The sequence below is a fragment of the Cetorhinus maximus genome, chromosome 24, assembly GCF_964194155.1.
Source record: "Cetorhinus maximus chromosome 24, sCetMax3.hap1.1, whole genome shotgun sequence".
NCBI classification, from domain to species: Eukaryota; Metazoa; Chordata; class Chondrichthyes; order Lamniformes; family Cetorhinidae; genus Cetorhinus; species Cetorhinus maximus.
This window is the reverse complement of record NC_135902.1, coordinates 19,636,957-19,660,552: the sequence shown is the minus strand read 5'-3', so window position 1 is coordinate 19,660,552 and position 23,596 is coordinate 19,636,957. Positions and strand designations below refer to the sequence as shown.

General features: G+C 45.3%; 1 protein-coding gene across 2 annotated transcripts in view; it reads left to right on the top strand.

Moving 5' to 3' along the window:
* The window catches only part of LOC144699668 (E3 ubiquitin-protein ligase TRIM65-like), a 35,043-nt gene extending 12,448 nt beyond the window's left edge, over positions 1–22,595 (top strand). Inside the window, exons 3-6 of one of the 2 annotated variants that reach the window (XM_078570797.1) lie at positions 2,144–2,377; positions 13,923–14,103; positions 20,156–20,245; positions 20,779–22,595. In XM_078570797.1, coding sequence (XP_078426923.1) covers positions 2,144–2,377; positions 13,923–14,103; positions 20,156–20,245; positions 20,779–21,299 — 1,026 coding nt within the window. In that variant the 3' untranslated portion in view covers positions 21,300–22,595. The remainder of the gene's footprint in view (positions 1–2,143; positions 2,378–13,922; positions 14,104–20,155; positions 20,246–20,778) is intronic. The other variant, XM_078570798.1, reaches the window with a different exon arrangement.
* Positions 22,596–23,596: the final 1,001 nt, after the last annotated feature.

Genomic DNA, 23,596 nt, shown 5'->3' with positions numbered 1-23,596 from the left:
ATAAATAAAAACCAGCCTGAAATCAGGCAAACTATCGGTCACCTGTCCCAGAGAAGTGGGGGTCCTAATTTAAATGGCGATGGCTCCCAGTGATGTCAGCGGGAAGCCCATGCCATTTTAGCTGTGGGACTAACTAAGGCCTGCACAGTCCCAAGCTCACCACAGAAGAGGCCCAGGTGACAATCAGACAGTCATTAAGACGGGGCTTCCCGTCGCGATCCCTGATGGGGCTGCAGAGACAGTGTTTGGGTTTGTGAGCTCCCCCTCCTCCGAGGCAGCAATGGCGACTGTGGAGAGGAGACTTTGGCGGAACAGCCGTGAACGTGCTTGCTGCCAAACAGCAAGGGTGGACAGTGAGACCAAGCTGAGTTTAATCTCAGAAGACGTTTTTAGCAGCGAGTGCTGAGCGGAGCACCAACTTAGTGCAGGCAGCGGAAAGCAAACGTAACGCAGTGACTGATTTGAGTGCCGGAGAAACCAGAACATCAAATGACCAAGTCAGGAAGATGTGTGGTGGCTTCAAACTTTACTGTGTTTCTGCTCCTGTTGTATAGGCTCATTACCCTGGGCCGGTGACACTGCTTCACAGGCATCGGCAATGAGACCAAAAGGGGAGGTGGTGGTGGTGTTGGAAGAGGAGCTGATTATAGTGTGTGGGGGGGTCGGGAGAGGGCCTGATTACAGTGTGTGTGGGGAGAGGGTTTGATTACAGTGTGTGTGGGGGTGGGGAGAGGGTTTGATTACAGTGTGTGTGTGTGGGGGTCAGGAGAGGGTTTGATTACAGTGTGTGTGGGGGTGGGGAGAGGGTTTGATTACAGTGTGTGTGGGGGTGGGGAGAGGGTTTGATTACAGTGTGTGTGGGGGTGGGGAGAGGGTTTGATTACAGTGTGTGTGGGGGTGGGGAGAGGGTTTGATTACAGTGTGTGTGGGGGTGGGGAGAGGGTTTGATTACAGTGTGTGTGGGAGTGGGGAGAGGGTTTGATTACAGTGTGTGTGGGAGTGGGGAGAGGGTTTGATTACAGTGTGTGTGGGGGTGGGAGAGGGTTTGATTACAGTGTGTGTGGGGGTGGGGAGAGGGTTTGATTACAGTGTGTGTGGGGGTGGGGAGAGGGTTTGATTACAGTGTGTGTGGGGAGAGGGTTTGATTACAGTGTGTGTGGGAGTGGGGAGAGGGTTTGATTACAGTGTGTGTGGGGGTGGGAGAGGGTTTGATTACAGTGTGTGTGGGGGTGGGGAGAGGGTTTGATTACAGTGTGTGTGGGGGTGGGGAGAGGGTTTGATTACAGTGTGTGTGGGGGTGGGGAGAGGGTTTGATTACAGTGTGTGTGGGGGTGGGGAGAGGGTTTGATTACAGTGTGTGTGGGGAGAGGGTTTGATTACAGTGTGTGTGGGGAGAGGGTTTGATTACAGTGTGTGTGGGGGTCGGGAGAGGGTTTGATTACAGTGTGTGTGGGGGTGGGGAGAGGGTTTGATTACAGTGTGTGTGGGGGTGGGGAGAGGGTTTGATTACAGTGTGTGATGTGGGGAGTTGAGGGGCTTGAGTCTTTTGTCACTGGGGAGTAAGGAGAGCTTTGTTGGATGCTACATAAGTACATAGAACATTAGTATTTTTACAAAGATTTTCATGTTTATATATGATGTATTTTTATTTGTTGATCCAATATGCAAACTATAATATTTATACACTTAATATTACTATGCTGCTTTATTGCTGTTTTGTTCTTGCTGATGTTTGGGGTCACATTGATTTTCATATGTTAAAAGAGGGTCACATTGGAAAATTGTTCGCGAAGCACTGCATTAAGATGTTTCTAAGATAGCAGATGGCTTCCCCAACTGACCAGTGACTGGAGCAGGTATCAGGAGATGTGCTTGTATGGAGTCTTTTCTTATCATGGTTATGTGTCATTAGCCAATCTTCACTCATCCTAAAGCAATCGCCATTGTGACAAAACTACCAATATATATGTAGCCTCCAGGTTGTGGCTGCACAGTTTAAACAGTGATTTCCACACCTCACGCATTTTGCTTCTAAACTGAGGGTGGGTTACACGGGCACTGGTGCCCAGTGGAAGCGTGTGTGAACAGGACAGTGCGTGGATGATTGAACCACGGGCATCATTGAAGTTATTCATGATTTCAGGACTCTGCCTCTCGGGCACAAACAAACTATGTCAACAAGTTTGTCACATTAAAGAAGGAGCTGGAGGAGGTGCAGGACAAAGTGATCGAGTACATAACGAACGAGGAACTGGTCGCACTGGAGCAGGCTGACATTGCCTTGGCGAGACTGGAGGAGAAGTGTACTGAGCTGAGAGAGATCAGGCTAAAGCTGGCGACCACACTGAAGAGCAATGACTCTGTACAGATTTTAAAGGTATGGACGGCCCACAGCTACCATTTTGAATTTTACAAGACTCACGTTCTACTGACTTATTTCCTTTTACCATAGGGGACAAAATTTAGCTTCTCTTCCCATTAGTGAGACCCATCAGTAATTTCTCTTATTTTTCATTCACGGGCTGTTGGGTATAGCTAGCAAGGCCAGCATTCATTGCTCATTTCTAGATGCCCTGTTGTTACCGTATGACACAGCCCACCCTTCAAGTACCTGAAGTTGCAGAGGGAAATGCTGACCCTGCGCTCTTTTGAAATCGGTGCAGTTGTGAGGAATGCTGCTGAGCTTAAGAGAGTGAAATCAGCTGCAGGACATGGGCTTTAGCAGAATTCTTCAAATACCTGTTGCCCACCATTACCCATAACATTGCAGGAGAAACAAGGGGGGGAATACAGAACACTGAGCCCAGGAATATTGATCAAATAGAGAGAGAGTCAGAGTTAGAAAGGGGATGACAGGGAGGTAAAGAGAGAGAGAAAAAACTTGGGATGGAAAGAGGAGGATGGGGTGGAGAGAGAGGTAGAAAGGGAGATACAGATGGAAAGAGAGGAGCAAGAAAACAAGAGAGACAGAGATAGAAAGGGGGAGAGCGGAGGGAGAGAAAGAGAGACAGAAATGGAAAACTGGAGACTGGGAGAGAGAGTGATAGAGATATAGGTAGATAGGGAGAAAATGGGAGTGAGAGGAATAGAGACAGCAATAGAAATGAGAGAAGGAGCCAAAATCAATGCATCTAGGACGCAACTACCACCAGAACCACAGCAATTACAGTGCCTCATGGTATAAGATGAATATCTTACAGCTGAACACTGATGGAGCATAAATTCATGGGACAGATATTAATGTCAGGAAGTTGGTCTTAGTGGTCAGTGCAGGTGATTGACTGCCTGTGTTGCATTTCCCATCATTAAATGAATGGACCTGTTCATCTCTGTCCCCGGATATACACCGCACTGGATGGTAAATTTAATCTTGTACATATTAATTCCAAGAAAGGCCAAAGAAAGAGGGCTGATTATTAAACTTGCATGTTACACATTTCAAAACTTTAAATATCGCTCCATCTACCTCTGTCTCTCTCAGGTTTAAATAACTGGAATGAGCAGTTAACAAGTGTTGGATTCTGAATTGAAATTGTCCCATCTTGAATAGCTTATGGTGTTGGAGTTATGTTCAGTTTGATATGAAGGAGACATTGTCCCTTCTGCATTCCAATCACATTGTGCTTAAGAACTCTTTTCTTAGTAGGGTTATCATTGACAATTATGCAAATCAGTAAAGTGCAGGTTACATTGCATCAGTAACAATTGTGTTACTCAACCAACCCTCCCTACCAGTGAAGGAGGATATGCTATATAAAAGCTGTTATTAAAGGGGAGGTTCCAGGTTCCCCTGGGTGCCAGTTAAGGAAGCACATCTGGATATAATGTGGGGAAATTGGAGTGTTGGCTGAGTTTGTTGTGAGCTGATTTTTTTAACTCGGATAGGAGACAGCAAAGCAACGCAGAGAGAATCGGAGGGTAGTGGAGAGCACAATACTGACTCACATGGGAAACAGCTGATTTTAGCTCTGGTTGGGACAGTATCATCCTGAAAATGGAGCTGGGTAACTTATCAGCCCAAATTTGCTGGTTTCTTGCCATCCAGGAGGGGGTGTTTAGCTGGGTGACCAGCCTGCTTCAAGTCAGAAGCTACTTTAACTTCAAAGTGCTGTACCTGGAACTTTGAATCCAATTTTGCGGTACAATTGTGCTGACCGTGTACTATGCACATTTTGCCCATTTGCAGCAGCATTGAGGGACCTAGCCATACATCCTTAAAAGGACTGTTAAAGGCTGCACAATAAACAGCCTGAAACTATTTTTGTCCTTTACTGTTGGGGTACGTCACATTGTCCCTGCTTGAGGAAGAAAGACTAATGAGGAAGGGAAGGAAGGGAGGGTGGGGGTGCGGTGTCCTGGGACAGATTACCTGCCGATAGTCCAGGGGCTGGCACAGAAGGGCATACCCTTAGTTTTCCAGAATGTGGCAGCATTGGGCAACATCCCTTGTCTTAACCTCAGACAATGACCAGTGTGTCTGATCAGACTGGAGGTCTATAGAACAGGGATTATGTACCAGAGATTGTGAGCCCATTGGGAGAGTTTACAACTGAGAGCTCCTCTAAATTGAGAAATGAAGCTCCTCAGGAGTTGCACAGAGGAATTAAATCTCTGAGGCCATCTATTTCCACCTCTATAACATCACTTCACTTCGCTCATGTCTCAGCTTGTCTGCTGCTGAAACCCCCATCCATGCCTTTGTTATCTCTGGACACAACTATTCCAATGCACTCCTGGCTGGTCTCCCACATTCTACCCTTTTTAAATTTGAAATCACCCAAAACTCTGCCCATTTCCTAACTCACATCAAGTCCTGTTCCCCTATCATCCCTGTGCTTCCTGATTTACATTGACTCCTGGTCAAATGTCTTGATTTTAAAATTCCCATCCTTGTTTTCAAATTCCTCCATGGCCTTGGCCTTGTCTATCTGTAATCTCCTCCAACCCCAACCCTCCAAGGAATCTGTGCTCCTCTAGTTCTGGCCTCTTGTGCATTGGAAATTATAATTGCTCCACCATTAGTGGTCTTGCCTTCAGCTGCTTAGGCCCCAAGCTCTTGAATTCCCTTCCTACACCTCTCCACCTTGCTTTTTGTCTTTGAGACACCTCTTGAAACCTACCTCCTTGACCAAGCTTTTGGTCATCACACCTAATGGTCCAGATTTTCATGAAGGAGATGGGAAACGTGAAAGGTCCCGAACTCGCAAACCCGTCTCCATTAAGGAGGCCTCCACCTGCCATATTCTCATATTTTCATTCTGGGGAGGCTGGCAGGAAGGAGTCAGGGCCACCTCCTCCGGAGACAGGCTCGAGGCAGCAACGGAGGTGAGCTAAAGGCGAGGCTGATAGGCTTGGAGGCCTTCAAGCCCTCACCCCCGCCCACCCAGCATGCTCCCTATGGTAAAAGGAGGAACCAACCTACTATTTCTCCTCGTTCATAACAACGTGAACATGCCATAGTCATTGGCTACTTCCGAAGAATTCTTCATAGGATCTGCTACATATCGCAAGTATTCATAATGGGCTCAGCTGTCAGAACAAACCATTACAGCTCCAGACAATGGAGCCCATTGAAACTGAGAGAACATTTTCTTTCAATTTGATAGCAAGTGGCCTGTGTCAATCAAAGAATTCCAAGAGCAGGTGGCTGTTTTCATTTGGTTCCCCACTTGGTACCAGGATTCCCCACACAACTCTGAGGTGCCATGAACCATGTCTCTGTATGGAATGGACCCGGCTCCATTAAAATTGCAGGGGGGGGGTTGAACTGCCCATCCCCCAATGGCGCAAGCCAGGGTGGGAGTGCTGCATGCGGGCTGGTTACCCGTACCCTTATCTCATGCTGTCCAAAATTGCCGGAAACGGGAATGGTCCTGCTCACCATTTTTAAAGGCTTCCTCCCTCAGGCTAACTGGGCGAAAATCCGGTCCATCTCTTCATGTGCTCAGTGTCATACCTTGTTGTATAATGCTCCTGTGAAGCACTTTGGGGTGTTTCATTACTTTAAAGGTGCCATATAAATCTAAGTTATTGTTATTAAATTGATTAATGGAAGGGATGATATTTTATCCTTGGAACCCATAATTGCTGCTTGTGGTTGTAAACTATTGATCTTTAACATGGGGATTTCTCTGTTTGCTGTTTTAATGTAGCGGAGGATTGCAGCCATTGTCCAATTACTATTATCCAATATCAGCTCACTAATATTGCGAACAGTCATTTTTAGGATCATTTAAAAACACAATCACTTAAGTTATTTATCGCGGCAAGATGGGTTTCAAAAAGTTCTGAGAGTCTAATTTGATTAATTATATGCTCTTTACATCGCTGGTGTTATCTGTCTCAATTGTATATTTATCTGTCTATCTGAATAATTTTAAATGACGCCTTAATACAACTCTCAAGAATGTCCTGCACACAAATTGAATCATACTTGTAACGTAAGAAATGTAGCAACCAATTTACGCACAGCAAGGTCTCACATCAGCAATTACAAAATAGACCAGTTAATCTGTTTTACTATATATTACTATATATCCATATTACTCAATTATCTGTGGTACACGTATTTTGGGACTGACTGTGTTCATATTACCTTTCTATATCTGATAGTAGCGCCCCCGTCATTTATAGCATTTATGATTATGCATAGCTATGATTTTGAATTTCAGTTTTCCAGATCTTTTGGCTAGTTTTTGATCCTTTTCTAGGTTTTCCTGGGTGCAGTTGAAGGGAAAAGATGTTGAACTCCACCTGTGTGAATCGCAGCCACTAACATTAGAGCAAATTGTAGGTTCAATAGAACAACCATGCCCAGATCTGTCAGCAACAAGCCTCGAACTGTCTGCCTGAATCATCCTCAGTGATGTCTGAAATCTGCATTTACCAAAACTAGTGAGGAAATCTGTGGGATTGTGAAAGGTCTGGATCAGGAAATCTGATTCAGCAGGTTGAATATAGCAGGATTCTCAAAGTTGTGAGGTGAATGAGTCACAGTATAAAGAGCATTAAATCACTGGAAGCAATTTTTTTAAGCTGACTGGAGTTTAACTTTTTAACCTCTGACACTTATGCTGACGATTAGAAAATGCTGGAAATGCTCAGCAGGTCTGGCAGCATCTGTGGAGAAAGAAATGGAGTTAATGTCTAAGGTGAATGAGCTTTCATTAGAACTGGAAGATAGTAAGGATGGACAGCTTTTAAGTGAGTGTCGATCCAGGATAAAGAGTAGGGGAATCAGAATGAACCCAAGGAAATGGACTGTGATAGGTGTTTTTTTCTTTCATGGGGTGTGAGTATCGCTGGCAAATCCAAACCTAATTGCCCTTGAGAAGATGGTGGTGAGCTGCCTACTCAAACCGCTGCAATCCATGTGGTGCAGGTACAGCCACGGTGCTGTTAGGAAGGGAGTTCACAGAATCACAGTGCAGAAGAGGCCCTTCGGCCCATCGAGTCTGCACCGACACGTGAGAAACACCTGACCTACCTACCTAATCCCATTTACCAGCACTTGGCCCATAGCCTTGAATGTTATGATGTGCCAAGTGCTCATCCAGGTACTTTTTAAAGGATGATGCAACCCGCCTCCACCACCCTCCCAGGCAGTGCATTCCAGGCCGTCACCACCCTCTGGGTAAAAAAGTTTTTCCTCACATCCCCCACTAAACCTCTTGCCCCTCACCTTCAACTTACATCCCTTTGTGACTGACCCTTCAACTAAGGGGAACAGCTGCTCCCTATCCACCCTGTCCATGCCCCTCATAATCTTGTACACCTCGATCAGGTCGCCCCTCAGTCTTCTCTGCTCCAACGAAAACAACCCAAGTCTATCCAACCTCTCTTCATAACTTAAATGTTTCATCCCAGGCCACATCCTGGTGAATCTCCTCTGCACCCCCTCCAGTGCAATCACATCCTTCCTATAATGTGGCGACCAGAACTGCACACAGTACTCCAGCTGTGGCCTCACTAAGGTTCTATACAACTCCAACATGACCTCCCTACTTTTGTAATCTATGCCTCAATTGATAAAGGCAAGTGTCCCATATGCCTTTTTCACCACCCCACTAACATGCCCCTCTGCCTTCAGAGATCTATGGACACACACGGCAAAGTCCCTTTGTTCCTCAGAACTTCCTAGTGTCATGCCATTCATTGAATACTTCCTTGTCAAATTGCTCCTTCCAAAGTGTATCACCTCACACTTTTCAGGGTTAAATTCCATCTACCACTTATCTGCCCATTTGACCATCCCGTCTATATCTTCCTGTAGCCCAAGACATTCAACCTCACTGTTAACCACCCGGCCAATCTTTGTGTCATCCGCAAACTTACTAATCCTACCCCCCACATAGTCATCTATGTTGTTTATATATAAATGACGAATAATAGGGGACTGAGCACGGATCCCTGTGGTACACCACTGGACACTGGCTTCCAGTCACTAAAGCATCCTTCTGTCATCACCCGCTGTCTCCTACAACTAAGCCAATTTTGAATCCACCTTATCAAATTACCCCGTATCCCATGTGCATTTGCCTTCTTTGTAAGTCTCCCATGTGGGACCTTGTCAAAGGCTTTGCTGAAATCCATATAAACTACATCAACTGCACTACCCTCATCTACACACCTGGTCACCTCCTCAAAAAATTCAATCAAATTTGTTAGGCATGACCTCCCTCTGACAAAGCCACGCTGACTATACCTGATCAAACCTTGCCTCTCCAAGTGGAGATAGATACTCTCCTCAGAGCTTTCTCCAATAGTTTCCCTCCAACTGACTCACTGGCCTGTAGTTCCCTGGCTTATCTCTACAACCCTTCTTAAATAGCAGAACGACATTAGCTGTTCTCCAGTCCTCTGGCACCTCTCCTGTGGCCAGAGAGGAATTAAAAATTTGGGTCAGAGCCGCTGCGATCTCCTCCCTTGCCTCCCTCAGCAGTCTGGGACACAAATCATCCGGACCTGGAGATTTGTCCACTTTTAAGCCTGCCAACACCTCCAATACCTTGTCACTCCCTATATCAATTTGCTTAAGAACCTCGCAGTCTCTCTCCCCGAGTTCGATACCCTCATCCTCATTCTCTTGGGTGAAGATGGATGTGAAGTATTCATTCAACACTCTAGCGATGTCCTCTGGCTCCACCCATAGATTGTCTGTCCCCTTGGTCCCTTATGGGCCCTACTCTTTCCCTGGTTATCCTCTTCCCATTGATATACTTACAGATTATTACTTTTACCAGCCAGAGCTTTCTCATATCCCCTCTTTGTTCTCCTAATTGCTTTCTTAAGCTCCACCCTGCACTTTCTGTACTCCACTAATGCCTCTGCTGATTTGCTTCCCTTGTACCTGCTAAAAGCCTCTCTTTTCCTTCTCATCGTAACCTGAATATCTCTGGTCATCCATGGTTCTCTGGGCTTGTTACTCCTTCCTATCACCCAGGAGTTCGATCCACTGACAGTGAAGGAACAGGTGAGGGGTGGTAGTGTAGTGGTATTGTCACCAGACTAGTACTGCAGATACCCAGGGTAATGCTCTGGGAACGCAGGTTCAAATCCCACCACGGCAGATGGTGAGTTTGAATTCAATGAAAAATCTGGAATCAAAAGTCTAATGATGACCATGAAACCACTGTTGATTGTCGTAAAAAACAAATCTGGTTCAATAATGTTCTTCAGGGAAGGGAATCTGCCATCCTTACCTGGCCTGGCCTACATGTGACTCCAGACCCACAGCAATGTGGTTGATTCTTAAATGCCCTTCAAAATGGCCTAGCAAGGCACTCAGTTCTCAAGGGCAATTAGGGATGGGCAATAAATTCTGCCCACATACATAAATGAATTTTTTAAAAAGTCGGGATGGTATGTGGTTTGGATAGGAACTTGCAAGTGCTGGTGTTGCTATGTGTCTGCTGCCCTTTATATCCGCATCACTTTCACTCTCACATCTCTTTTCTAAGCTATTGACTGCAGCTCTGACTTGTTCCACATGGATTCCAACTTAAATTTCGCCCTTCATATGTTATGCCTTTTTCTGCCCTCTCTACTCCACTTTTCCTTGACTCTATGCCTGTTTGAAAACTGCTCAAAGCTGATTCTGTTGTTGGAAATTAGTGCACAAAACCAATGGATGGAAAAAACAGTCATTTCCTATAATGCTGTGCTGGGACTACATCACCAAACCAGGAAATGAAAAATGATCAGGACTTTCACCACCTGGGTGTCCCAATGTGCTTTACAGCCAGTGCAGTCACTGTTCTAATGTAGAAAATGCAATGGGCAATATGCACACAGCAAGATCCCACAAACAACAACAAAATAAATCACAAATCAATCTGTGTTGATTGATTGATAAATATTGGCCAGGTCACCAGGATAACTTCCCTGCTCATCTTTGAATAGTTCTGTGGGATCTTTAATGTCCACCCTTGAGGGCAAATGGGGGCCTCAGTTTAGCATCTCCTTTGAATGACGGCACCTTCAAAACTCAAGTGTCACGCTATGTTTTCTCAAGCCTCTGGAATGGGTCCTGAACCCATCATCTTTTGACTTTACCATGTTTGACACTTGAATGTAGCCGACCCCAAAGAGTGTCTGAAATAGCACAAGAGTGCAGTGACAAAGTTGGCTATAAGAAAGATGGCAGATCTGATATATTTATCAAAACTTAGGAGGAATGTTGCTTTGCATGTTAGTGTCTTGAAAAGCAAGCTGATAGTGATTTAATCATCAGTCTGGAAAGATACAGACTCTCTATGCATAGATTGGAATGTACATGGCGTGTATTGGGCACGGCACTTGAGTGTGAGATTGTGAGAGAATAATTATAGCTCTTGTCAATGAGACTAACACGCCAAAGTAAAGATGTTCCCAGTGACTCAAACAGTAAACTCGCTGTTTACTCTGGTACTGAGCCACAGTTAATAAATGGAACTGAAGACCCACAAATGTGCTGCTGCTTCTCTGTGACACATCTAAGGACAGTTTATCACATTATAGATGTTGTATAAGTGCAAGTTGTTTCCACTGTAAACTAGTAACTGGTTACAGCAGTAACGGACATGGTGTTAAACCAGGTGCTATGCAAATTATTAAGGGGGAAGGGAGTTTCCCACTGGTTTTCTGATCAGTCTTCGTTTAGCAACCAACACACCGATAACATGGTAATTTTATCATTATTCTAATTTCTTGTTTATGGGATCTTGCTGAATGTAGATTGGCTACTGCATTTGCCAGCAAAACAATAATGACTGAACTTGAAAGGTATTGGTTGGAAAACGTTTTATAACATCCTGGGAATCTGATAAGTATGATGGCAAAATCATAGGGCAGAATTTTGCCATCCGCAAGCAGGGGGCGGGGCCCACTCGCCGACGTGTAAAATGACTCGGGATGACATCAGGCAGAACCCCCGACATCATCCTGCTCCATTTAAATTTTCAGGAAGACGGGGGCGCAGCAAAATCAGCTGCGGGTCCGCTGACCTGTCAATGGCCAATTGAGGCCATTGACAGGATCATTTAACCAATTAAAGGACCTGCCTGTCCTACCTTAAGGTTGGCGGGCAGGCCAGGAGCCCCGGCGGCAAATAGAGGAAACATGAAACCTCATCCATTCTGTAAATTATGAACATGTCCCAACTCATGTGACATTGTCACATGAGGGGGTCATGTAAGGAATTTTTTTCCCCTCTATTTTTGATATTTTTCAAAGTCCAGGTGATCTCCCTGAGGCTAAGTGCAGCCTCAGGGAAATGTGCGCTCTTTCATGCGCATGCGCGATAGAGCGCACTCTTGCTTTTAGGGAATTCCCCCCCACCTGCACAGGGAGCGCACAGCGCTTCCCACCGGATGTCATGTTGGGAGGGCCTTAATTGGCCCGCTCACGTAAAATGGTGGTGTGGCCCGTTTCACTGGTGGGGATCGGCTCCGCGCCCGCCAGAGATTGGGTCAGGCCCGCCTGCCCGACAGGCAGAAAATTCTGCCCATACTTTATATCTAATGGGTAGATACACCAAATTCAGTGTACCAATGACAATTGTTGCAACATTTCCTGCAGTTCTGCCCTTGAATTCTAAAGGCATGACAAAAATCCCTCATCATTTTAGATCAGATTAACTGGCCTAGTTTTTCATTTATTCCCTATCTGGGTGTTATTTCTACAGTAATCATTATCTATTTTCTATGAACTGTCAGCCTCGGCACTCTCATCTCAGAGTCAGAAGGTTGTAAGTTCAAGTCCAGAGACTTGAGCACATAATCTAGGCTGACACTCCCAGTGCAGTACTGAGGGAGTGCTGCACTGTCAGAGGTGCCATCTTTTGGATGAGAGGCCTTGCCAGAGAAGAGGAGGAGAGTTTCTCCCAGGGTCAATAGGCCTCAACCAACACCACCTAAAACAGTTGATCTGGTCATTTATTTCATTGCTGTTTGTGGGAGCTTGCTATGTGCAAGTATCCTGCCACATTTTGCAAGATTGACAACACTCCAAAAAAACAGAAGACGCCAAAAAAGATTTACAAACACAATACAGAACTGAGAGGTTATAACTAACAGGAAAGATTGAACAGGCTTGGGTTCTTGTTAAAAAAAAAATAGAGAAAGCTTGTGGGAGACCTAATAAAGGTTTAAGGTATTTGATAGGTTGGATATAGAGAAGATATTTTAACTTGTTGGGAGACTAAAACCAGGGGGCATAAATATAAGATGGTCACCAATAAATCCAATAGTGAATTCAAGAGAAACTTTTTTACCCAGAGAATGGTTAGAATGTAGAACCAGCTACAATAAGGAGAACAAAAACAGAATTGCCTGGAAAAACTCAGCAGGTCTGGCAGCATCGGCGGAGAAGAAAAGAGTTGACGTTTCAAGTCCTCATGACCCTTCAACAGAACTGAGTAATATTAGGAGAGGGGTGAAATATAAGCTGGTTTAAGGTACAGCTCTAGTGGGGGTGGGGTGGAAAGACTGACAGGGCATTAAAGGTATAGATTTAAAAATAATGGAAATAGGTGGGAAAAGAAAAATCTATATAAATTATTGGAAAAAACAAAAGGGAGGGGGAAGAAACGGAAAGGGGGTGGGGATGGAGGAGGGAGTTCAAGATCTAAAGTTGTTGAATTCAATATTCAGTCCGGAAGGCTGTAAAGTGCCTAGTCGGAAGATGAGGTTTTTTTTTGTTTTTACAATAAGGAGAAGTTGAGGCAAATAACATGTGTTTAAGGGGAAGTTAGATAAAGACGTGAGGGAGAAAGGAATAGAGGGATACGCAGTTAGGGTGAAATGAAGTAGGGTGGGAAGAGGCTTGTCTGGACCATAAACACTGATAGAGACCTATTGGGCTGATTTTCTGTACTGGAAATTCTGTGTAACTTTGCTTTGTTATTACATTAGTTATGATTCTATATGATATTTCATTACCTATAAAGCACTTAGAATCAGAGAACGGTAACAGTACGGAAGCATGCCATTCTGTCCATACCAGCTCCCTGCAAGAACAATTCAGCTGGTTCCACTACCCCGCTCTTTCCTTATAACTATGCAAATTTCTTTAGCTTCAGATGCTTTGCAATTCCCTTTTGAAAGCCATAATTGAATCTGCTCTACCATACTCATGTTTTCTCATGTCGCTATTGCTTCTTTTGCTGATCACCTTAAATTGTTTACAATTCCTAGCAAAATGTATCACTTCACATTTCTCTGCATTACATTTCATCAATCAAATATCTACCCATTCCACCAGCCTGTCCATACCCTATTGAGGTTTATCATTATCCTCCGCACAGTTCACAATAATTCCAAGTTTGGCGCCATCTGCAAATTTTGAAATTGTGCCCATACTTTGGAATGTCCTGAGATCGTGGAAGGACATTACATTAATGCAAGTTCTTTCTTTTGCTCTCTTTGTGATGTGCTGCCTCTCAGTTCCCTCAGGAGATTCACCCTGTGAATAAGAGGCAACAGGACATTACGTTGCCTCCCTCAGACTTGGCAATAGAGAACAAGCTGGAAGGAGTGAAAAGGGCCTTGGAGCAGATTTCCATCCTTACCCACCAGAACCTACAGGGCATCTTCAGGCAAGCATCAGAGTCACTGGATATTCCAAGTAGGAAACATTTTTTTTCTGGATTTTTACATGCCCTCCTATTATTTCCCACGTAGTCTTTGTCAGTTGGAAAAGATGGAGGTAGGAATTTTTTCTCAGGTTTTTGAGCTCCAATGGATAAGTTTCAGAGGTCTAGTTGTACCTTGAGACACAATGGCCAGGATTTTGTCAGGGCCAGATGGCGGGCAGAAAAGCTGGGGGGGGGGTATGTTGTGGGGTGGTGTGTGTGGGGGTGGTGTGTAGGGGTGGGTGGGGTGGTGTGTAGGGGTGGGTGGGGTGTGTGTGGGGGTTGGGGGTGGTTTGTGTGGAGGGGGGTGGGTGGGAATGGTGTGTGTGGGGGGGAAGTGGGTGTGGATGAGGGGGTGGGTGGGGTGTGTATGGGGGGGTGGGGGATGGGGTGTGTGTGGGGGGGTGGGGTGGGGGTGTGGTGTGTGTGGGGGAGTGGGTGGTGTGTGTGGGGGGGGTGGGTGTGGTGGGTAGGGCGTGTGCGGGTGGGGCGTGTGTGGGTGGGGTGGGGCGTGTGCGGGTGGGGGGGTGTGTGTGTGTGTGGGGGTGGGGGCGCAACATCACCTTGGATGTTCTGCCAATCGTGCAGCCCGCTGGGACTCCCGTCCCTTTATGGGACGAGGTCCCACCTCTGAGAGCTGCCAGCAGCTATTCAGTCCCAGCAGTGCTACTGGAAGGGATGGCCACTGCTGGGCCTTCGCCGAGCTGCGAGAAGCAACATGGACTCTGGCCTCGCAGAAAGCTATATGGGTTTGGGGTTTATTTGGCAGGCTTGGGTGAGAGGTGGGGCAGGGGGCGTGGTTGGTGAGGGCAGGGGAAAGTTGCTGTGGGGCCCTGCCATTGCCATTGGGGGGCCCTCCTTGGGCCACAGTAGGATGAAGGAAGTGGGGGGGGATGTTTAACAGGCCAGATTTGGAGGTGTGCAGACATCTCCAAGGGTTGTAGGGCTGGTGGAGATTGCAGAGAAAGGGAAGGGTGAGACATCAGAGGTATTTTAAATTTAACAACCTTTAAAAAGCTCAGAGGACCAGAACAGCTATGAATTTACATGTCATTAAATGGACTTTGGATCTCAATGACTATGACGCATGACTACTTAGGTTGAAATGAAAATGGAAAAAGGTGAAAATGTGCAAAAGATAATGCTGAAGCATTTGTAACAATCTTCAGCCAGAAATGCCGAGTGGATGATCCATCTCGGCCTCCTCTGGAGGTCCCCAGCATCACGGATGCCAGTCTTCAACCAAATCAATTCACTCCACATGATATCAAGAAACGGCTGAAGTCACTGGATACTGCAAAGGCTATGGGCCCTGACAAAATTTCAGCAATAATACTGAAGACTTGTGCTCTAGAACTTGCTGCACCCCTAGCCAAGCTGTTCCAGTACAGCGACAACACTGGCATCTACCCGACTATGTGGAAAATTATCCAGGTATATCCTGTACACAAAAAGCAGGACAAATCCAACCCAGCCAATTACTGCCCCATCAGCCTACTCTTGATTATCAATAAAGTGATGGAAGGGGTCATCAACAGTGCTATCTAGCTGTACTTGCTTAGCAATAGCCTGCTCACTGACACCCAGTTTGGGTTCTGACAGGGCCACTCAGCACCTGACCTCATTACAGCCTTGGTTCAAACATGGACAAAAGAGCTGAACTCCAGAGGTCAGGTGAGGGCGACAGCCCTTGATATCAAGGCAACATTTGACCGAGTCTGGCATCAAGGAGCCCCAGCAAAACTGGAGTCAATGGTAATCAGGGGGAAAACTCTCCGCTGGTTGGAGTCATACCTAGCACAAAGGAAGGTGGTTGTGGTTGTTGCAGCTCAATCATCTCAGTTCCAGGACATCACTTAAGGAGTTCTCAGGGTAGTGTCCTCGTCCCAACCATCTTCAGCTGCTTCATCAATGACTTTCCTTCCATCATAAGGTCAGAAGTGGGGATGTTCGCTGATGATTGCACAATATTCAGCACCATTCGTGACTCCTCAGATACTGAAGCAGTCCATGTCCAAATGTGGCAAGACCTGGACAATATCCAGGCTTGTGCTGACAAGTGGCAAGTAACATTTGCGCCACACAAGTGCCAGGCAATGACCATAAGAACTAGGAGCAGGAGTAGGCAATTCAGCCCCTTGAGCCTGCCCCGCCATTCAATACGATCATGGCTGATCTCATTTTGGCCTCAACTCCAATGTCCCGCCCTCTCCTCACAAACTTTCAACCCATTACTAATTAAAAATCTGTCTATCTCCTCCTTAAATTTATTCAGTGTCCCGGCATCCACTGCACTCTGAGGTAGTGAATTCCACAGATTCACAACCCTTTGAGAAAAGTAATTCCTCCTCATCCCTGATTTAAATTTATCACCCCTTAGCCTAAAACTATGGCCTCTCATTCTAGAATGCCCACAAGGGGAAACATCTGCTCCACGTCTACTTTGTCTATTCCCTTTAGCATCTCATATACCTCAATTAGATCTCCTCTCATCCTTCTAAACTCTAGTGAGTAAAGCCTAAACTGCTCAATCTCTCCTTACAAGTAAAGCCCCGCATCTCTGGGATCAATCTAGTGAACCTCCTCTGAACCGCCTCCAATGCAATTACATCCTTCCTCAAGGGGACCAAAACTGTGCACAGTACTCCAGGTGCGGTCTCACCAATGCCTTGTACAATTGCAACAACACTTCCCTATTTTCATACTCTATTCCTTTAGCAATAAATGCCAAAATTCCATTTGCCTTCCTTATTACCTGCTGTACCTAAATACTAGCTTTCAGCGATTCATGCACGAGGACACCCAGATCACTCTGCACTGAAGCATTCTGAAGTTTCTCTCCATTTAAATAATAGGTCGCCTTTTTATTCTTCCGAACAAAATGGATAACCTCACACTTATCCACGTTAAATTCCATCTGCCAAATTTTGGCCCATTCACCTAACCTGTCCAAATCCATTTTTAAATTTCTTATTTCTTCATTGCAACTTACTTTCCCACCTATTTGGGTGTCATCTGCAAATTTAGCTATAGTACCTTCTATCCCTGAATCCAAGTCATTAATATAGATTGTAAATAGTTGGGGCCCAAGGACCGAACCCTGTGGCACCCCACTAGTTACAGCTTACCATCCAGAAAAAGACCCATTTATCCCGACTCTCTGCTTTCTTTTGGTTAGCCAATCCTCTATCCAAGCTAATATATTACCCCTAACTCTGTGTGATCTTATCTTGTGTATTAATCTTTTGTGCGGCACCTTATCAAAGGCCTTCTGGAAGTCCTGATATACTACATCTTCAGGATCCCCATTATCCACTTTGCTTGTCATATCTTCAAAGAACTCTAGCAAATTAGTCAAACATGATTTACTCTTCATAAAACCATGCTGACTCTGATGGATTACATTTTGACTTTCCAAATGTCCCATTACTACTTCCTTAATAATGGATTCCAACAATTTCCCAACGACAGACGTTAAACTAACTGGTCTATAGTTTCCTACTTTCTGCCTCCCCCCTTTTTGAATAAGGGCATTATATTAGCATTTTTCCAATCCACTGGAACCTTTCCAGAATGCAGGGAATTTTAGAATATTATAGCCATTGCATCCACTATCACCACTGCCACTTCCTTTAAGACCCTGGCATATCGACCATCAGGTCCTGGGGACTTGTCATCCTTTAATCCCAATAGTTTGCTCAGTACTTTTTCTCTAGTGATCTCCAACAAGAGAGAGTCCAACCATCGCCCCTTGACGTTCAATGGCATTACCATTGCTGAATCCCCCACTATCAACATCCTGGGGGAGTTTCCATTGACCAGAAATTTAAATGGACTAGCCATATAAATATTGTGGCTACAAGAGCAGAGCAGAGGCTAGGAGTCCTGCAGTGAGTAACTCATTTCCTGACTCCCCAAAGCCTCTCCAACATCTACAAGGCACAAGTCAGGAGAGTGATTGAATACTTTCCACTTGTTTAGATGAATGCAGCTCCAACAACATTCATGATGCTTGACACCATCCAGGACAAAACAGCCCACTTGATTGGCACCCCAACTACAAACATTCACTCCCTCCACCACTGACGCACAGTAGCAGCAGCGTGTACCGTCTACGAGATGCACTGCAGGAACTCAACAAACCTCCTCAGACAGCACCTTCCAAACCCAGGACCATTACCACCTAGAAGGACAAGGGCAGCAAACACATGGGAACACCACCACCTGGAAATTCCCCTCCAAGCCACACACCATCCTGACTTGGAAATATATCGCTGTTCCTTCACTGTCGCTGGGTCAAAATCTTGGAACTCCCTACCTAACAGCTCTGTGCGTGTACCTACACCACATGGACTGCAGCGGTTCAAGAATGCAGCTCATCACCACCGTCTCAAGGGCAATTAGGAATGGGCAAAAAATGCTGGCTTAGCCAGCGACGGCCACATACAGTACCCCATCCAACTCCCCAACCTCTCTCATTCACACTGTACCCATCCAACTCCCCACCCTCTCACACACACACTGTACCCATCCAACTCCCCACCCTCTCTCACACACACACTATACCTCATCCAACCCCCCACCCTCTCTCATACACACTACCCCATCCAACCCCCCACCATCTCTCACACACACTACCCCATCCAACTCCCCATCCTCTCACACAAACTGTACACCATTCAAATCGCAAGTCAACAAAAGCCCTAGTGCACAGAGCAGTTGTCATCACTGTGCTCCTGTACTGCATTGAGACCTGCACTCTGTATCAGTGACACATAAAAGCACTAGAGAAATTCAGCAGTGCCTCCGCTGCTCCTCCAGATCCAATGGGAGGACTGTCAACCAAACGCTAGTGTCCTTCTTGAAGCCAAGTCCATAAGCATTCAAGCAAAACTCCTGCAAAACCAACTGCGATGGGCTGGACACTGTCTGGATTTTCAAAAATTGTCTCCTCCACCAGGTCCTGTTTTCCCAGCTCTCAAAAGGCCAACATTCCAGTGGAGGGCAAAGAAAATGCTTCAAAGAGGCTCTGAAACTCTCCTTGAAGCACAGCAGCATTGACATTTAATTACTTGATTGCTACCACTTGTTCAGAATGGCGACATGTCCATCTAGTTGCATCGCGCTTTGAGTTCCAACGCCTTAATGATGAGGCAGAGCAGAGAAGGAAAGAAAAGGAAGCAAATCCTGTACTCCAGATCCCATTACCTTGTGGGATGTCCTGCCCCACGGCAGGAACTCATGACCCTGAGTAGACATCATCCTTAAATTGAGGGACAGTCGACGGTGATGAATCCCCTCCAGCCACAACCCTCTGGGATATCTGCTTTCCTCTAACTCTTAGCTGTTGAGCACCCCCGATTTCAATCACTCCACCATTGGTGGCTGTGCCCTCAGTTGCTTTCACTCTAAGCTCTAGAATATCCTCCACCTCTCTATCTCATTTTCCTCCTTTAAGATGTTCCTTAAAACCTACCTCTTTGACCAAGGTTTTGATTTTCTGACCTAGTAACTCCAGGTCATATTTTGTTTGGTGCTTCTGTGAAGTACCTTGGTATATTATTACATCAATGAAGCCTTATAAATACATTTTCTTTTAAATTTCAGGCATAAATGGTGCTCATATGATGGACAGATGGGCGCAACCTAGATAAATATATACTTGGATTTATTTCATACTGCTGCTTTCTATCCATGGGCTTTTACAACACACTGCAGGACAAGTGTCTGGCACATAAAGGGTTAACGTGGGACTGAGTACAGTACCGCCCACACAGTGATGTAAGATAACACTGCACCTCGGGGTCAATGTAATGTTGGACAGAACCATGTGTAGAAGTAAGCATGGAGACATCTCCTAGCTTGGACTGTTACTCTATCTATAGATACTGTAGATGGTTTCTGGTGGTAAATACTTACTGTTGAACCATCTAAAACTACGAATACCTTAATAAGACCACTGAACAATGCCCAACAGCTTATAACATACACCTGGATAGGGCTAGTTAGTAAGTCTTTTCACTGTAACTAATCTCTTTGGTACAGAGTCCACTGCGACTGACCGATGTGTTTCTGTGAAACCTCCTGAGCCACGGCCACTCCCAAATTTGCACATCAGGGAACCGTTCCTACAGAGTGAGTATAGTTATTCAGTTATACATTGATCAAATACTCCTGTGTGATTATTATGTTCCATTGTGGTATTAGTATACAGCTAATGGTGAAATTCTAAACTCAGAAATGCATTAGTCAGTATTAGCTGTTACAGATCTGTAAAATGTTATCATTTATTCAGCAGTATAAGAGTTATACTCTGAAACTACACAGAGTCACAATTTATTCAGGGTAAGGGTCACTCACTGTGTAACTGTACAGAGTTACAAGGTAAGGGTCACTCATTGTGTAACTGTATAGAGTCCCAGTTTATTCAGGGAAAGGGTCACTCACTGTATAACTGCACAGAGTCACTGTTTATTCAGGATAAGGGTCACTCACTGTGTAAAAGTACAGAGTCACTGTTTATTCAGGGTGTCTCTCACTGTGTAACTGCAGAGTCACTGTTTATTCAGAGCAGGGTTGAGGATTATTCACTGTGCTGTTGTCAGTTTTGTTTAAATGCCTTTCAGCTGTGGTTGTATAAATTCTCGATTGCCTATCTGCCTCTGCAGGATATCGGCAGCTGAGTTTCAATCCCAATACCGTGCACCGATTCCTCACTCTGTCCAAAGACAACCGCAGGGTTTCCCACAAGGCGACCCAGAAATACCCGATGCATGCGGAGCGGTTTGAGAAGGAGTGGCAGGTCCTGTGCTGTGAAAGCTTCGACACCGGCCAGCACTACTGGGAGATGCAGATCAGTAGTCAATGGGTCTACCTTGGAGTTACTTACAAAAGGATCAGCAGGCGTGACGAATCATCCCTGATCGGCAGGAACAATGTCTCCTGGGCCCTGCAGCTCTTCAGCAAAAGCTATTCGGCCTGGCATGACAGCCAGGAAGTGAAACTGCAGCCGGCAAATTACGAACGAGTTGGGGTGCACCTGGACTGCACTGCAGGGACCCTGACCTTCTACGGCATCTCTAACACCATGACTCTGATCCACACCTTTCAATCAGTCTTTACTGAGCCATTGTATCCTGCTGTTTGGGTGGGGGATGAAGTTGTTGCCACGCTTTGCCCGCTTCCATGAGAGCAGGAGCTGCTTCCTGGGATAGCGGAAATGGGTTCGAGAAAGATAGTCTTGCATTTATATAGCACTTTTCACAATCACCAGACATCCCAAAGCACTTTACAGCCAATGAGATACTTTTGAAATGTAGTCACTGTTGCAATGTAGGAAACGTAGCAGCCAATTTGCACACAGCAAGCTCCTACGAACTGTAAAGTGATAAATGTCTAGATAATTACTTTGTGATGTTAATTGAGGGAGTTTATTGTCTCATCTGAAAGATGGCATCTCAGACAATGCAGCATCTCCTCAGTACTGCACTGAAATGTCAGCCTGTTTTTTTTATATATGCTTGAGTCTTGGAAAAGGTGGGATGTGACCTTTGACTTATTTCATTCTGGGTTATTTTGATGAGGCTGGTATGAGGCGTGTTTGGGAGGGCGGTGGAACTTTTGATAGACCCAACACAGAAGAAATTAGATAAATTAACATTTAGCCTGTTTTTGGTAGGGGAATAAATGGTCTTCAAATTGTAACATGTATTTTTTTTTTATACCCACCTCATTTTAAAGCCTGGCCTTGGTTTGGGATCTTCAATAAAAACATTTTCACGGAAATGTTGTAAAACGTGAACTTGCGATTAGGAGGGTTTGAGTGGTGAATGTGCAGAGATTTCCTTGACAACAGAGAACATTAAGTAAGTCGTTGTCTCACCTCAGCCAGCCTGAATAAACATTCAAATTGATTATAGTAAAGGGGATTCTACTCGCGTGAACCCAGGATGAAGGGTCTGCTGACAATATGTTCCTGGGAGAGTAGGTAATCGGGTTTGGTTGACAGATGAAGCAATGAACAGGGAAGGAATTGCAGGCCCTTCCTTTCCATGCCCTATAAATGGAGGGAGAGAAAAGAGGCATTTGGACAGTCAGTCTGGTTTTAAACAGGACACTGCAAAGGGACAGACTTGGAGCCACGGCTGGGAGCTGAGACACAAAAGATGAGACATCTTTTGGTTATCTCCACCTATCATTGGCCCTCTATCCAGCTCTTCTTGTCCCACCCCCACCGCACCCCCCCCACCCCCCAACCCCCTTAAACCAGCTTATATTTCACCTCTTCTATTTTTCCTTAGTTCTGTTGAAGAGTCATACGGACTCGAAACGTTAACTGTGTTCCTCTCTGCAGATGCTGCCAGACCTGCTGAGTTTTTCCAGGTATTTTTCTTTTTGTTTTGGATTTCCAGCATCCGCAGTTTTTTGCTTTTATCTTATGTATTCACATGCTGCCTGTTAAATAAACCTAATGGTTCATATCTGGTTTCATTTCCTGAAAGTCGTCTTTGTCAACTGAAAGATTGCAGAAATTCACATGCACAAGACATGATATCCAGTTACAATCACAGGAATAACCCTTGTTGTTACACTCTCGGGTAATGAAATAAAAACTTACATTTATATAGAGATCTTCACGGCCACTGGGCATCTGAAAGCGGTTTACAGCAATGAAGTACTTTTTCGAAGTGTAGTCACTGTTGTAATGAAGGAAGTACAGCAGCCAATTTGTGGATAGCAATTCCCATAAATGGCAACGTGATAATGAGCAAATAATCTGTTTTTTGTGATGTTGATTGAGGCCAGGACACTGGAGATAAGTACCCTACTCTTCTTTGAATAGTGCCATGGGATCTTTTATATCAACCTGCAAAGGCAGACAGGGCCATGGTTTAACATTTCACCTGAAAGACGGCACCTCAGACAAGAGAGCACCCCCTCAGTTCTGTACTGGAGTGTCAGCCTTGTTTTTTGCGTTTAAGTCCTGGAGTGAGATTAAGCCCAGAACTTTTGTGACTCAGAGGCAAGCGTGCTACCAACATGACATGCACCATGCTATGTACAATGACATATTGTGCAGTATGGGCATTCTCCTGAACCATAGACGCTGAGAACATTTAGCCGAGTGATCATCACTGCTGTAGCAGAGACTATCAACATTTTTAACATGCCTCATCCAAAAAATGGTACATCTGACAGTGCAGCACTTCCTCAGCACTGCACTGGTATGACAGTGATGTGACAGAGGGCTAGCATTCAATGCACAGGCATTCTCCCTGTCTCCTAGGTGCTTTACCAATGTGCTATACCTTACACTGAGCTACCATTAACATGCCTCATAAGAAAAGCATTGTCCAATTATGCAAAGTGTGAACACATTTAAATTGACAACATTTCACAGACCAGCAACATTTCCCCCTGCCTGATTCAGAGGCTGAGGCTACAGATAGTTCAGCATTGGCTCTCTCTGTCACCTCGATCCAAACT